The sequence below is a fragment of the Athene cunicularia genome (assembly GCF_003259725.1).
Source record: "Athene cunicularia isolate RWA chromosome 7 unlocalized genomic scaffold, athCun1 chr7_part2, whole genome shotgun sequence".
Taxonomy (NCBI): domain Eukaryota; kingdom Metazoa; phylum Chordata; class Aves; order Strigiformes; family Strigidae; genus Athene; species Athene cunicularia.
The window spans coordinates 1,488,863-1,505,894 of NW_020799108.1; the positions used below are offsets into that span (position 1 = coordinate 1,488,863).

General features: G+C 40.5%; 1 protein-coding gene across 5 annotated transcripts in view; it reads right to left on the reverse strand.

The window, feature by feature from the left end:
• Positions 1 to 16,918, reverse strand: part of PIKFYVE (phosphoinositide kinase, FYVE-type zinc finger containing) — a 66,164-nt gene extending 49,246 nt beyond the window's left edge. For 2 of the 5 annotated variants that reach the window (XM_026853185.1, XM_026853182.1), the window contains exons 1-6: positions 16,815 to 16,918; positions 14,195 to 14,376; positions 12,473 to 12,652; positions 6,146 to 6,264; positions 3,277 to 3,448; positions 2,354 to 2,561 (exon numbers count right to left, since the gene is read on the reverse strand). In XM_026853185.1, the coding sequence (XP_026708986.1) occupies positions 2,354 to 2,561; positions 3,277 to 3,448; positions 6,146 to 6,264; positions 12,473 to 12,652; positions 14,195 to 14,366 (851 nt within the window). In that variant the 5' untranslated portion in view covers positions 14,367 to 14,376; positions 16,815 to 16,918. Of the gene's footprint in view, positions 1 to 2,353; positions 2,562 to 3,276; positions 3,449 to 6,145; positions 6,265 to 7,065; positions 7,174 to 12,472; positions 12,653 to 14,194; positions 14,377 to 16,508; positions 16,757 to 16,814 lie in introns of those variants that run through there. The other 3 variants (XM_026853183.1, XM_026853184.1, XM_026853186.1) reach the window with 3 other exon arrangements.
• Between the last annotated feature and the right edge of the window lie 114 nt (positions 16,919 to 17,032).

Sequence of the window (17,032 nt, forward strand, 5' to 3'; positions counted from 1 at the left end):
TTTGCCACATGCAGCTGTGTTAGGACAGCTGGAATTAAAATACAGTTAATTATTATGTTATCTCTCATTCACACCCATGGTTGTTAAATCAATGAGGGAATAGGGAAATCTTTCCCCATCTGTAGGCAAATGACATCTGGAGGACAGTGCTCAATTCTTCTCCCTTCAGACTCAAGTCTTGGACAATACAGCTTATTTCCACTTCTCATACTATCCTGTCTTCCCACCCTCTTCCCCTATATCCCTTTCTTACAGGTTCCATGCTTTTGAGGGGGAGATCAGGGAAATGCCTCTACAACACATCATCTCTGCAACTCAAGCAATACTATCTGTAGCTATTGCTAGACAGCTTTTAGCCAGATAGCCTGACAACCTTCTGTAATTCTTTAACCTGATCACTATCACCTTTGCCCTCCTTTTCCTTCCATCCCAGAAGGAATGAGAGCAGATGTTCTTACACCATCAATTCCTACTGGCAAAAAAATGTATAGGATACTAGCCACTACACTTCAACTGATACAGCCAGATACTGACTGTGCTTTGGGATGAAGACATGTTACTAGCACAATAAATGCTCTTCATGAGAAAATGTACGCAATACAACTTTGTCTGAGTATCTGCACTTGCCCAGAGTACACCACTCATCCATTTTTAAAGGACACAACCCTTTGAGTTAGTTAAAGCCTCTACATTCCAACTGCTCAAAGAGCAGATCAGTGTCAGACAAGTACATACAGCATCACTCCCCTAAATGCTTTGCAGCATATGAGAACAGGAAAGGCAAGAGCCTTATCTCAGATACATTATTTTCTATGGTCGGGAAAACTCCCAAGTTTTCTCCTGAAGCAAACTACTTCTCACACAAAAGTCACATATTAGAAAAAAAACTTTGCTTGAAACTGAATTGCCACTTTCCACTCCAGTGCTGTTTAAGTTCAATATCTTGAGTTTAAACCTCTGAAGGTCAATCAGGAACTTACCAAATGCAGTATTAAAAAAAAAAAAAATGCACTGTAGTCTACTGCAAAGTTTTACATTTCAAGAGCAATGAGCACTGAAGAAACTAAAGCAACAATAAATCACCTAATCTCAATCTCTCTCCCTCTCACACACAAAACCAGTCCATGTTTATTCAATGTCTCCCATCAAGACTAAGTGTTCTAGTATAAAAAGTGTTATCAGTCTTTAAAGAATAGGCAATATTTTTCTTCAGTGCTACAAGCTACCCAAAATAAAGATATAAGTACTTACTTTATATATTCATGTCTACAAGCTGTTAAATTGCCGAAATAAAGATACTAATAACACATCAGAAGACAGAACTAATGATACATTCTACTACTTTGTACACCTGAAGAGAAGCATTCTGAGTACACACACTTATTCCCAATTCAAAATTTGGTAGTATTTATCCTAAGCATTGCAACATTACTGCTTTAGATGACCATGACATTAAGCCAGAAGTACTTTCCTTTATTTAGGCCTAAAGCCGATTATTTAATTGCTTCCATATAACAGCACCATCCTATGAAAAGCAACATGCAAAGCAAGAGTCAGGGCATTTTCTGAAGACAGGTTTTTTTGAGGCTTTTCTTTTAATACTATCCGAACCACTAGAAGATATCTGCTGAGAGAGGCACACATCACAAACACTACTCCTCCACTAAAGAAAGGCTCTGACTCAAGACCTCCTCAGTAGTTTCACACCTGCCCGTTCTTCTGTTTTTAGGGAAATGAGCACAAACACCACATCTGATTAGTTCTTCATTTTCCTACATTAAATTTAAAGGTCCTCAGAAATCAACTTGCATACCACTTGAGAAGTACAGTATTATTTTATTCATCTTCCAAAATAAAGATCCTGTTATTCAAGAGCAATAAGAAGAAATATAATTTGAAAGGAAATCAGGGAACTTTCATAGCTGCCCTTTCAATCCCAATTCAGTTGAAACAGGTGGTTATTTCCATCATTCCTCTCTTATTTACACAGACAGCATCTCATATTCTCTTGCCCAAATCACAACCTGACAGGTAAAGCATACATTGGTGCTTAGAAGGGATGTTTTTTGGTTTTGTCTCTTTAAACTCTGAAGCTAAAACCTGCTCTGTCACTGGTACGGACTCACTGATTCAACAGGTTAAAGGAAGAAATGCGAACAATTTAGAACTACACCAGAAAAGTTTCCACATTTCAATTTGAAGAATACTAGAAGCGAGCATAGAATTAGATTCTTTTTACAGGATATGTATTTCTAAGTTCCCTAGATGGAAATCACCAGTTTTTGTTTAGGCAGGTGTCAGCCTGGAAACACAGTTAAGAATCCGGAGCTCAGCATCAAGCCATTCACTTTACCTTTGCCAGGTTAGATCCTCCTCCAGAAAGATGTTGCGGCTAGCTTTACGGCTCCCAACTGGTGTGCGTGGCTCGCCAGGATCCAGCACTGATATAGAACATGCAGAATCTGACAGAGCGTTTAGGTCTTCTCCAATGGAGTTGCTGTCTGTGGAGTGTGCATAGCTTAAGGCTATTTTGCGGCAGTAAGTGCAGGCTCGGAGATCCCCTATGGAAAGGGGAACCAGAGAGTGTAAGTAAACGGGAACAAATAGTAGTCTGTTCCTACAGGATTAGAGGTGTGTAGTGATGAGAAAAGAAGGATTTCCTGTTTCAAAACCTCTCTCCATGTTTCTAGTTCTCATATTTCTTTAAAGAGAAAAACCCCAGATAAATATACACTCAGGGAATTTCTTCAAGTCAGATGATGCAAAACACATGATCAGTAAGAGAGAGACAGTTTGTGGGAATGGAGAGAGAGTGCACACATGTGCACACTGAAATCATGGTACAACAATAGCCAATCACATGTTGACATACCAGCTGATGTCTGGAAATCATTATCTCCATTGGGTCTAGAGTACGGTAACTGGTATTTGAAAGAGTCACCCTCAATTAGAAAATGTAGCTCATTATATTTTTAAAACTACCATTGCTAAGAGCAGCTTTTACCTGAGCACAACTGTTATAGTGAACATCCTTGCTTAATAGTGGCCGAATTTGTCATCATGGACATAGTTGGTAAAAATAAGCAGACATGGCATAATCCACCACTGTGCATGAAGAAATTAATAGAATTAGGTCCTGTGATTCTTTTTGCTTATTTCTAAGCCCACCAGAATCCTGCGCAGCATTCTCTAGCAGATGCCAGAATCTAAAATGCAGTAGTCCAAACAGAACTGAGCACACAGAGAATGTTTTGCTTCTCAACAGATAAATCCTACCTGTGTAGCCCATGAATTTTCCAGGGATTTCCTGATTGCAGCATCGACTACAGAAGATCTGCCCACAAAGTCGACAGTGGTGCCTCCGTCGGAAGGTGGTGAATTTCTCGCTGCAGTCATAGCATTCTTTGCACTGGCTGTCAGGCATCCAGTACTGCTTCAAGTCACTGTCCTACAAGAGAAGGCAGCAGATTTATGGGTTTTTTGGTAAATAAAAAAGCATATTTAGATTCATGATTGCTTTGTAGATCGGGCACATGAAAAGAACACTTTCATATATTCATGTGTGTGTGCACTCTTGCGTACAAGCACACACATGCACAGAAAGGATTTTTCATGTGGTTTTACAGGGAGCCAGAAGACAGAGTTTTTAACTGAGAGAATAAATCTAGTAAGCCTTTGCCTTCTTGATCAAGATGGAAGCAAAGCAGATAAAAAATATCATGATCTGTAGATAAATTGCAAGAAGAAACAAATACATAAGAGTACTGATTACTCTTCACTCATTTGTCTAGCACATGACAGCCCCTCAACTAGCACAGTTTAAAAACATAAAAAACAAACCCCAAACATTAGTTGAAGCTATTATCCAGGGGTAAATCAAATTACTAGGAATTATCAATGCAGGAAGATAATTTCAACAGCTAATACTGGGATGTATTTTGAAAGTATTATAGATACATGTAAAAAGTTTTGTTATATGATCAAAATCTTCAAAACTTCAGTAAACAGTTGAAAAGCCTGTGTTCCAGTTTGATGTTATTCCAAAACTCCTGCTTAACTGCTGTATGCAGACAAATGTGGAATACATATGCAGGAGATAACAACATATACTGATTTATGGCATGGGTGCAGCCACAGGAATTTTTGTCTTGTTTTTAAGACTTGAAAACAAAGAGTTAAAGCTTCCATTTGGTGTTCTAGCCATAAACAGAGCAAGACAGATCTCTCAATTATGATTCTGAGCACATTAGCTACAAGCACCATGGATGGAGACAACTGCTAATGGTCACATGACAGCTCTGTGAAACACTGCTAGAGTTCAGTTCTAGCAGTAAGCCTTTTCAGAGGGACTGAGTACTCTGGGTTTTTCTTATGAAGAGAAAGTGCTGCGAGAATTTTCCCAAAACAACCCGAGAAAGAAGACAGTAACCACAGAGAAGGAAGGTGATCCCATACTCTGATTTTCACACAACAACAACAAAATGCATACCCTGAATTGGGGTTTATTTTTGGATATTCACGAAGTGAAGTTTGACATAGCTGCTAGACCAATTTTGAGATTAAAACAGCTATGATCAATGAGACAATTTCATGCTGTCTTCACCCAAGAAAACTTGTACAGAAAGAGGCTGAAGACTGCTCAAAGTAGTCTAATGAGTTTATAAATTTTTAAGATGACCACTAAGCTTCAAGCAGGGAAAGATGCAGTGCTTTGCCAAGAAACTACTGCAAAGCTGCAGGGCATGTCGATTAACAGTTTTTGCTGCATGATAAGCCAAATCTCTGGTTCTGCCACATACAGAGTGGCTGCTCCAAACAGTGCCTCTGCCCACCATCTCTCCCACACTGCCTCAGCACCACTTGCACAGGACTGGGATGTTTAGAAACCCAGCCATTGCTGGTGACACTTTCTGCTTTGCTCTAGTCAGAGCTAACGCTCATGACAAGAACAGCCTACAAGGAAGAGTTCAAATCAGAAGATTGGCCCCTGTTAGCAGCAGAGATTGATTAGAGCAGCACCTTCCAGGATCTGACACATGCTTTCTACAACAGCAAAGTGGTCTCCTGTAGAGACAGACAAGTCCACAGCAGGAAGAAATTGTTGCCTGGAGTGCCTCAAGCAAGACGTGGCTGCAGTGAAGGGCAGTGAGGCATTACCATTTGTACAGAACTCAGCATGCTGACAACTAACATACTGCTTGCAGAGAATGATCTAGACATATTCATTTATGCTATATCCTGTATGTTTGAAGCTGTTGATGAGGAGCTCAAAGATGTCTGAAAATCTCCAGGACCTTCAGAAGCTGCCACAAACTGAAATATTAGTAGGGGCCACACTCAATGCCCTGCTTACTAAAATGAAAGTCTTTTGTTTCACCCACAAAAGTATCACCCTTTCTACCAAAGCAGAGTTACTCTTAAAAGCAGAATAGCACTAGAAGCTAAGTGAGTTCACTCAAAGTCTACCTGTAAAGCTATCAAGCCAAAAGCCTCTTTCCTCTTCATTCAGATTAATTAAAGGTACTTTTGCCTGTTTGTGTCTTGCTCCCAGACACAGCTATTTATATTGCCCCTTATAAATAGTTTTGGCTTTCTTTCTCTACTATATTCTCCTCTTAAAGGCATAGTCCAACACAGCAGAGAGAGGTGAAATTAGCAAGTCAGTAGCAACCACCAGAACCTTATCCAACTGAATCAAAACTGATTAACATGACAAGACTTTCAAGCTAATATTGTTCACCAATCATTACCACAGTAAGTAGCAGACTTAATTCATCCTCAGAATTCTCATTACTATTTGTGACAGTCAATGTGTTTTACCTGCCCATGGTTAGTCCTCACAGGAGAAAACCATCAGGTTCCCACAGAAGTGGGAGGGTGTCTAAAATGAGAGCATCTGGTTCAAGTTCAAAAAGCTGAGCAACTGCAAGGTTTCACTCCCACAATACAACAGATGCTTGACATGTCAGAAGTCAGTGTGAACGTAAATTGTTTCCCCTGCATTCACACAATGATTTTTGAGTTTATTCACTAATCCTTCAAACATCTGAAAAACCCCCATGAGTTATCTAAAAATGAAGCTCAGAGAAGCCCAGTGAACAGTCCAATTTCTAGATAGTTTGGCCTACAAGTCTGTCAGAAGTACCTGGCTCTTCCCCTCCATGATTTCTTTGAGGCGCTTTAAAACAGTGCTGAGGCTTCTTAACTGAACTGCAGTTCGAGGATCATGACCTCCAAGAGGTGCTTCTACCTTCCTTCGATTGTCTGGAAGGGAAGGGGAAAATAGTATTTATTTCTTCCACAATACATCAACATTCACATCACAACACAGAACTCCCTTAGAGGGAGAAATGTTCACTTATGTATGCACTTTACAAAATTACAGTGTGTATCACTTCTTGCCCTTGCACTCTTCTCCCCCAAAAGGAGCTTCCAATGCCAGATAGCTTGCTTTAACTGTCATTTTAAATAACACCCTCTGTGTTTACAAGAACCTATTTAAGTTCTCCGGTAATGAAAACATCTTTTAAAGATCTGATTTTCAACCTACGATATGAACCTTGTAATAGACTTTTAGAAAGCACTGGTCTCATTTTAGAACACTCTCTAGGATATTAATACTTACAAAATAATTGCAACAGTATCCACATTCATTCTAGGACTGGTATAAGACAATGCCTTAACCTGATCTATAAATGACTACAGCAAGTCTCAGGACTCAATCAGTTGGTTTCTATTAAAAACAGTAACTCGGAATAAAATGCATCCATAAGTTTATATTTTCGATATTTTTGTTTTATTTTCTAAGAAAAAAGCCAAGTTGTTGAGAACCTGTATAGATCATTTTTGACTAACTATAACGAGACTCCTAAACAAAAAGGTAACAGTTCATTTCTTTCCTATAAAATGCTAATTACTCTGAAGCATTGCCCTATGAGTTACAAATAGGATCCTTCTCTCCAGAAAGATCTGCAAACACAGTGCTGCATTTACATGAACATTTAAACCTTTTCAGAGTCACTTTTCTACATCAACAACTTTTCTGAATAGTTTAAAGTTTCTTACCAGCTTCACTGCTCTCCATTTGACTAGCATTTTATTTGGATTCCCCCTAGTACACGAAGAACAGACATGGCTGCTTTCTGTTTACAGCTTTAGATATCTGATGTCAGCGGGAAAGCTGACAGCACTAGCAAAAGCATGTTAACTGTTGCTGTGCAATAACAACTAGGCTATTCCTTTGTGTGCAGTACAAAACCCATAGAGTATCTTCAGGTTCTTAGTAGGGTTTTTTAGTTAATCAGCCCACATATAGCTGCTTACAGACCTCTGTACAACAACGAATCCACAACAGGAGATGATTTTAGAGATATTCTACAGGTTTAAACCCAGCTCTGTGGCTAGCCACTTAGAATTTTTTTTTTTTTTAAATCAAACAAGTACACTTTTGGATAGTACCAAGTTGGGTATTTTAAGGTGGTTAAAGGGACTTTAATAATTTCAAGAAAACATTGAGAATACCATAGAAACCTTTGGCTCCTCCTTACATCTATCACAAGATCTATGCTACATTTACTTTCAGGACTTTCATACTGCAACTTTTTCAAGAGTATCTCCCTACCAGGAACGTTGCTTCTATTTCAAAAAATTACTATCAGGCCTCCTGCCTAACCAGGTACAAATCTTGTCAGGCAAGGGATTCCCAAAGTATAAACATACACAGCACTGAGGAAATGCCACAGGTAATTCCACACCGGTTCTCTTCCTAGTTAAATGCCCTTTTCCTTGTTACATAAAACAATGTCAAAAGGATGTCATCTACATTAGAAAAAGCATGCCATCAGCAGTAGGAGCACATGGCTAACCTGTTTATACTAGAGAAGCTGACTGACTCAGATCAAAATTCAGTTGGCTCTTTTCCTATCCAGTCATGTGACTTCTCCCTTTCTGAGGGAAAACGCATTGTATAGCAAGAATGTAAGAAGTTGTTCCTGCAGTACAGGACACACTATGTCTAACACACTATCCTTATAAAAGAAGTCACATCTTAGGTTCAATCTTAGGTTCACTCTTACTGTTGATCCAAATTCCCTTAAATAACACACCCATTTTCTCAGTCAGCGCATGCACAATTTACAGATGTATATGTTTTCAGCATTGTAATTTTATTTCCTTATTTCACCATTAAAATCTGCAAAACTCATGTTTCCTTCCACAAACATGGAAACTACAAGAGTATTTTTCTTGCTTTGCCCACACCATCATTCCAACTGCCATCAGCCACACTTCTGAAAAGATTGCATATCTTCTTTTAATTTGATCCCAAGAGGGTTGACCACACTTACACATCTAAGTAGTGGTAAGCTTTTTTTAGTGCTTAAGCAGCAAACTTGCTATATGCTACTTTAAAAAAAAAAAAAACAAAAAAAAAACACCCACAGAGGAAAAAAACCTACACACCCCAAAACCTTCCCCTGCCCCTAGCCACAATTTAAAAAATTACACACAAGAAAATTGTTTTTTAAAATAAAATTAAACTTTAAGTGTTAATCTATCATACAATCAGATCAGCTCCACAAACTTTTGCCTGTCATTGTCCAACCAGCACAAAACAACTTCCTGCAAGTGAAGCCAGCTTCCTCACGGCTTTGATATACAAAGTCCTTATACTTTCTCAGCCCACAACTCTACCATATCTTCTTCAACCACCTATTCTTCCTCCCTAGCCAAACACTCTACAAGACAGTCATTTTTCACTTGACATAATTCTGCGTTTAACAAACAAAAGCCAGCTGCATCTCAGCCCTCCAATGTAACACACCAAACTGGAGTGTGGAACGCTCAGGACTACCAGTTTATGCAGCAATTGTGTTTTTCCTATCCATTCCCTTCCTATCTCTATGTTCAAGGAACAAAACCTCAGTATACCAAACGGAACCTCATCTAGATTTCCAATTTATTTCTAACCTATTTACCCTTCTTAAGTTAAAAATTAACTGACTGCTAAAAAGTCAGTAACACTCATCCTTCCTATATGTATTCATGGCTGCTGATCCTTGTCAAAACTTATATATATCCTCTGTACTATGTTTTTCTCCTCTTTTTCCTACTCTCCCCATCACATAACCGGGAAGGAACCTGCAGCTTTCCATCTATGATTACCTACTCGGTACACTCTGAGTTCAGGTCAGAGAAAGATTTGCTCAGTAAGTCATGCAGTTGTTCTGCATCCTTAATTACTGAATCACTGAAATATATTTCTCCAGAGTTTCTTTCATGACACTATGTACTTTCGCATTTATTTTACAGTGAATCACAAGTCAAAAACACTACGAGAACTACTTTGTTGCAACTTAACTGCTAGCTTCAGTTTACAGGAAGATTGCTGACCATATACTAACACAAGAGGTGCAACAGAGAGCTTCACACAGTTTCAACAATTAATATCCCTGCCAGGGATACCGCAGTTTTGCTAATACAAACCAACATGAATTTCTTTCCAGTTATTTGCTGCCAAGCATGTAATTTCATATCCGAGTTCACTATCACAGTTCAAACACTGCATTTTCCTCAAGTCACTGCCATGAAAAGTATGAAAACGGTCCTTAACTTCATTTTACAACATGCATTTTCATTTTCCAAAACCTTTTTCAATAGAAAAGATACTCTGATAATAAGTCATGTTCTTTATGATTCCCAGTAACCACCACACACGTTCCTCAGGCCTTCTTCTCCCTCATGATTTCTGACCTTTCCTTACTCCTACTAAGTTCCTTTGCCACTCCCTATCACTGACAGTCTGCTACAATTGTCTAGCATTAACACCATTATCCTGCATGACAGGGTAACAAGCTAGAAGTGCTTTTACTACCAATGCTCCCTCTCCAATTGGTCAGCATTTCTAGTTCTCCTTAAACTGGATTTGCAAGCTGTGACATTGTCTCAGTATGAGACTATTTTGGTTCAGTCCAGCACCTTGAAAACGCATAGATGATGGCACACAGATACGTGCAGTCCAGCACAACCACCTGGGCCCCCTGTCTCTGTAGAAGTGACACCAGCTCCCCAGAACCCTGCTCCAGCACGTGAGGATGTAACAAATTACCCAAAACGGAGGCCCCAGCAATGTACAGTCTCAGCACTGGTTCTTCAGCTGTACAACCCACAAATGTAAGCCAGACACCCAGCAGCTTCTCCTAAATTCACAAAAGCCAGTAAGGTGCTATTATAATGGTTTTGTGTAAGCAGTCCTGAAGGGAAGCACACAACTGAAACCCTACATATTCAATGCTAGACAGTTTCTTACAAAAGCCACCATCCCTACATGCTGTTCTGCACTTACCAGTCAGCATGGGCCCTGAGCAATGAGAGTATCTGCTGTGCAGAATGCAAGCTAATGGGCAGATGAGAGGGTGGCAGTCAGCATCTTCAGGAGCAATTTCATCCCCTGACTGTTTAGAGGCACCAGAAGCCTTTTATTTATTTATTTATTTATTCCTTTCAGCTTGCTTAAGCTTAGCATGTTATTTAAACTCAAGTAGCCTAGAGACACCTTTTGTGATGGACTTTGGCATTTTCCTGCCTACGTTTCCCAATGTTATGAACCAAGTAATGGCCAAGCCTGAGGAGACATTTACAGGCCTACAGATAAAAGGTTGCAAGAACACTCAATTAGATTAGACACCTCACTGTCACTGAACTGACGTACCAATCTAGGTGTTTCTGTAAATTACATCGCTTTTCATTCTTTAGGTACAAGAACAATTTCTAAGATTATCTCTGAAGCCCAGCATCAGCTGCTGTGACAGAAGGAAAATTCTCTTCTGCGCAATGTTCAAAAAAAAAATCATCAAAGGCCTAATTATTCAGCAGCTTTTAAGACAAATGAAGGCATGAAAATTTTCTGAAGCAAACTTTAGAAACGAAAAAGCAATGCCTGATTTCTGGAGAGGGAAAATGTAAGCATTCTTCCCCTCTTCAAATACAGTGAGACAACTTGAAAAACTCCCCTGAAAACTCCTTACCAATCCAGTATGCTTTTACTTGCATTACACAGAGTTTATGTTTGTTACAGCACTGAGGTTATATGGGGGAAGATACTTAACAGTGAGTCAAGCCACTCAGCACCCAATATGACAGAAATCTCTTCAAAAAGCCAGCAATTCTTGCTTGGTCTAACTTTACTTCTTTCCTGGCTGATTCATCATCACATTTTTCTAAGCATACTTTCATCCAAACCCAGAGACGTGAACGAAGATCCCGAAAAGGCACTGTAATAATGCAGCAACCTCCCCCTTAGACTAACTCTCATTTCCCTGGCTGCCTACTCCCAGTGGAAGTCAAACAGCAAGTTTATTTCTGCCCCCCGAGTACTGAACAACCTACGACACCTAAAGGTTTATTATCTGTAATCCCCAGTTAATTTCCAAGTGATTTACAAGAGGTAACTAAGAATAAATAAATTGGCAAATCAGCCAAGAGCACACTGCTGTACTTGGGGCACTTGAAAAAAGCTTTAAAACAAAACAAAAACCCCAAACCTTAATTGGTTTGTTGTGACAGATACAACTGAATAGCACAAACAGTACTAGAGAGCAAGGAGAAAGATTATGAATGTGTACAACTAAGACAGCATTTGACTTAGAGAGATGAATATGCTAGTTATCTGTACTGGAGTTTTTTCTGGTTATCAAGACGAGACAACTTTGTAAAAATCTCATTCACATTAACAACATTTTTTTCACTGGGCACCATACTCTTGAAAATAGCGTCTTGCACAGGATTTTTACCCAGTTTAGCAGTTTGCTTAAGGCCATCACAAACAGCCAACGGTTACCAGGCAGATCTCAAGATGGACCCCTGCAATCTACTTACTAGCCCTTCCAGATCTTCATAAAGCCATTACACAGTTGCACCTTTGAAATCACATTCAATTCCTGTTCCAGCTAAAAGAGCATCTTACAATAGTTCCAAGGTTAGGAATAAAAAAGGTTTAGGCACAAGTTCCTATTCAATTCTCCTCAACACAGCTACAAGCAAAAATCCGCATTTATGACTCCCTTGAAGACACAAACATCAACCCCATTCAGACTGAGCCCTGAAGTTACAGTTTGCATATGGCTGTTAAGAAACTGAAGTCTCTCAAGACAAAGCAGAAATTTTCAGGATCAAGGTTCAAGTAACTTTAAAACACTGGATGTGTTTTGGCAGCCTGTTTTGCTCCAGACTGTTTTGTAGTTGAAACAGCAGAGACCCAACAACAGTGTCTTGCTGGAACACTAAGAAGGGTGGAGGGGACATGTTTCTGATGTTAAAGTGCAGCCTCACTAACAGAAGCACTGTAGCCTGATATCAAATTCTGCTATCAATCCAGACCATCAATGATCTTTCGTTCACCTCCTTCCACTTCCCTCTGAGGCATACCAAACTTGCTAGTACAACATTTCCTTGTAGCGCAAAGAGCTGAAATTACCCAGGGTTGTAGAAGATCTTCTTTGCAGCTCACTAGTCAGTTGTTTTTTGTAAGGTACCGGTGACCTCAGAGACTGGGCCCTCGTGGGATGCTGAGGACTGGACCAGCCACCGCTCAATGCTTGTGGATCACTTGGACCTGCCTCCGCTCTCTCTGACATGGATGAAAGCCTGCCATCATCTGGAGTTAACAAAAAGCAAGAAACCAACTGTTTAGACATGATAAACAAAACCAGTAGTGCATGCAAAACTAAGGCATAGGAAACTCTCATAAATAGCTCATTTGGATCATGTTTATACATAATAAAAGACACAAATTTCGAGTCTGAAAAGTACCATACAAAACATGGAAACAGGCCAGTATGTAGAACTAGTCTGTCAAGGCTCAGGCTACTTCAGAAATATCCCTAATATGAAAAGTGTCTAAAAAAAACAAACCAGCAAACATGAATTTTTCTTGCTATATGAAATAGCTATGTTTGATTATCAGCTTCTCCCCTGGAAAGATTTTTTTCAGTTATGTTAGAAGCCAGTACTGAGGTCACATTAAAGTTACCACAGCCTTTAATAAACCAGCCTTTTCCATCAGAGGATCAAGTATAGGCAGGTTCTCACTGATTCCAGGAACATGCCCATTTCACATGCTGTTTCAAGGTTGCTATCCCATTTTTCCAACACAATGCTTCACTGACTGAAGCTACATTTGTCAGAGACAAACATCTGAAGCCAATATTGACCACATCTTATGTTACTTTCAATAAACCAGTAATGACAGGTGATATTCTACTATGCAAACTAACAGCAGTCATACCAAGTAATTATTTTTCATTCTGCATAAGAGTCTGAACAGATCAGTTTGTTTATGCAAAAAGCTATCTTCGCCCCTTTTCCCTAGCCCAAACATTGCAGAAGTATGCTTAGCAGAGCTGGATAATGAACAGACTAAACAAAAGCAACTGACCAGTTTGCCATCTCCAGCAAAAATACACAGGTTTTGTATAAAACCAAGGTGCATTCATTCATCACTCTTTGCAGTATATTTCTTTGAAACAAAAAAGAAAAATTCAGAGTTCTTTAAGAGCTTACCTACTGAGAATTCAAGGGTTTCATGATACATGTGGTACAAAGGCCAAAATCAAGTAGTACTTTTTAATATACAAAACTTTCACAACACTTCAGACCTCTTGATGGGGAACAGCTAAGCCATGCAAATTAGAGTGGACTTCCTGCAAATACAATCCTTTATCGCAGCTCAGCTGCCACCCAGGGTGTGAAGGTACAAGATGGACAGGAAGGTGAGGAGTGGAGAAGTCTGGAGTGAGAACTTGCATCTCAAGGACAGGCACATAGGCTGGCAGAGGGTTAATCCTACTTTTAGCTCCAAAAACTTAATACAGACAAAGGAAATCCAGGTGCCCAGTTAAGAAGTTACAATAATACTATGTGCTAACTGGCTTGTCTCTGACCTTCATGGACAGCCACAGATTTCTAGCTGCAAGACGCTGGCTATCTTCTCCCATGACAAAGTTCTACTTTGTCACCCAAAAGCAAGATGCAAGATCCCTTATAAATTATCTCACTGACTCGCTATCCATTTGGCCAGCTGTCTAACTTTATGCTCTTCTATTCAGAGATGTTTTTACAAGTTTATGTGGCAGCAGAGGACATCAGTACAACAGACAGTATGCACAATCCACACAGGCACATTCCTCCAAGTGCTTACCTTTGCTGAAACGGAATAGATTTACGAAAGAGCTGTAGGCTGATTTAAAAGGAGGCTCGTCCTGGTCAGGAGTCAGGGGTTTGAAGTGAGTGAGATGAGATGGACTACTAGGAGAATGAGGTAGATCACTGGTAGAGTCCAGTGTCGGAGACCGTTTGTCATCTGCAGCCATTTCACGTGCTCTGGAAAGGGTTCAGGAACATGGATTATGCACAGGGTGGTGAAACAGAACATCATCAGTCAACTGAGGAGGAGGGGTCTCATTAGATGCTAGAGGGGGGACATTCAACCCACCTACCACAGACATCTGCTATTAGTACAGGTCAAGAGTGCCAGAGTTAGGAGCCTATGTCCCCTGCCTAGTCATTTGCAAGAGATCAGCACCGCTGCAGAAAGCAATTCAGAGCTCCTAGTTAAACATCCCGAGTAATCAAGGTAAGTAAAGAGCCACTACACAGAGGACACACTCCAGCTGCTGTCTTATGGGAACTTTAAGTTTTCAAATGGAGACTCTGCATGCACATCATGAAGAAGTTTTAACTTCAGCTCAAGAGAAGAGCTGTCAGTGCTGTGACTTCTGCAGCCCTTATAACAAGAAAACTGAAGAAAAGTACACCTGAGCAAGCACAAGACATACTCATTGTTTAGCCAGGTTAACTTCAGAATGAGAAATAGAACAACCTGCAAACAAAAGCAAGACTGAAAGATTAACTTGGCTGGCACACTGCTTCCTTCCCCTCCATATTACAATACAGGTTCTTGTGCAAGTTACCAGGGAAGCAACCCAAACTGTGGTTTATTGTGGTCATATCTAACACCTCCAAACTTCCTTGTTTTCAAGAGTAGCTACGTTAAGGAAAACAAACAAACAAAAAACCCAAACCACATTCTACATTTGGGGGAGCCATACTTTCAAGACTACTTGCTGTGTAGCAAAGCCTTCATTTAGCCAAAAGTCATACTTTCCCATGGCCCATATTCTTTAACCTCAATACACATCTGATTTCTTCCACTCCACCTCACTAAGCCTGCACTGCTAGCCTGCTTAATAGCTTCGTGTTTGTTTAAGCAAGACTTCCTGAAATGTTTGACAGAGCAGGAACATGGGGAGCTGATGGAACCTACGAGTGACAGCTGACTTTTACCCGTGCTAAGGATCAAAACCCTGTTTGAGTCCACTTCCTGCTTAACAGCTGATACACGCTCCTTCATGAGACACCAGTTTCCGGTTTCCACAACTGCTCCCTAGAACCTACAAGCGTATTTTGCCAACTAGAACATTTTCTTCCAAGTTCTAAGAAGCCACACTAAAAATCTATACAGTCCAGAGAAAATCCACGTGGTTGACAAATGACATTAGAAGTGCTAACAGGCTGCACGCAGCTCATGCAGCAAGGTTTGAATGAATGCATGGAAGACAGTATCTGCAAGTCAATCATATGACTTCTCAGCAGACTTCTGCTTGTTATTCTGTATAGCAAGCACTTTTAGCTCAGAGTTTCTCCTAATATTCACATATTCTTAAGAAAGAAAGCAGAGAGACATCATCATTCACAAAGTTTCAAGAGAAACTTTGGGCAGGTTCTTTATTTAAGGTTGAGTTTTAGTCTGGCCTGTTTCTGCATCCCTCTCCATTGTAAATCATGGTATTTTTTGCTGGTGTGCATTTCAGCAATATTGTTCAAACAACAAATGATTTCAATATGCTTAAACACCAGAGTTAATGGAAAATATCTTCAAGAACATATCTCCAGGTAAATTTGAAATTGTTTCCTGAATACTTAAGGCAACTGATAACCTGTGTTTTATATGTCAAATGTGTGACAGGGCTGTGCTCCCCCCACACACCACCACATTAAAAATGCCATTATGAAGTCAAACAGAAGTTTTACAGGAAACTATGCTCATCTCTCAGCAACTGGCTGTGGCCTGGCAAGACAAAAAATATAAAAAAGGCAATCTCTGAGGCTGCATACATTATATATGTGATTCTGGAAAAATAAACTTTAGCTTCAAGGGAAAAAAAGCCCCACACAATAATTGTTTCTGTAACAGCAGTACTAGCTTAATTGAAATGAAGAGCACTGTACTTGTCATTAGCTCCAGAAACACATGGATTTTCTGTGCTGTGCAACACATTAGCTATGGAGCGTATCACCCTTTCTTAAAGTGCTTTAGGAAAACACTCCTTTCCCCCCCTCCCAAGAAACAGGGAAAGAGTCACTTATTTGTACATTATGGGAAATCAGAAACAGAGGAGCACATACCAGTCAAAAGGCACAAAATCAGGCTCTAACTTTCTCAGGATCCTTACCAAACAGCCACAGGGGATGTCTCTAAAGCTACTTTAAGCTGCAACGTCTTCAGCAATCACCAACTCACCACCGATAGAACACAGAAAGCAAGTATGGGTGTGAACCTCCACACACGTTCAGCAGTTACATCCAGAATGGCTCTGCAACATCCTGAGCCCCAAACTGACCACAGCCGCCCAGTGCCAGAAGGGTCCAGGCACTCCTTTGTAACTCGGATGTTACTCCCAGGCACCTGGCTAACACAACCCGGGTATAAAGGCTGAACAGCTGCAATTTACACATAACTGACTACATGACACACGCACTTCACCGCCAACCTCTGCGCCGGAGCCACGCTGACTGCTTCGCTTTCCCCTCTGCAAAGGGGACACCCTCGCCTTCCCCTGCCACAGACACGCGCCGGCCGCCACCCGCCCGGGATGGCGGACCCGGAAGGGCACCTGCGCCGGGACGGGAAGGAAGCAGCTAAAACTGCTCCCAGGCAGCGACCCCCGGGCCAGCCGAAGCGCGGCGGCGCCGCCAG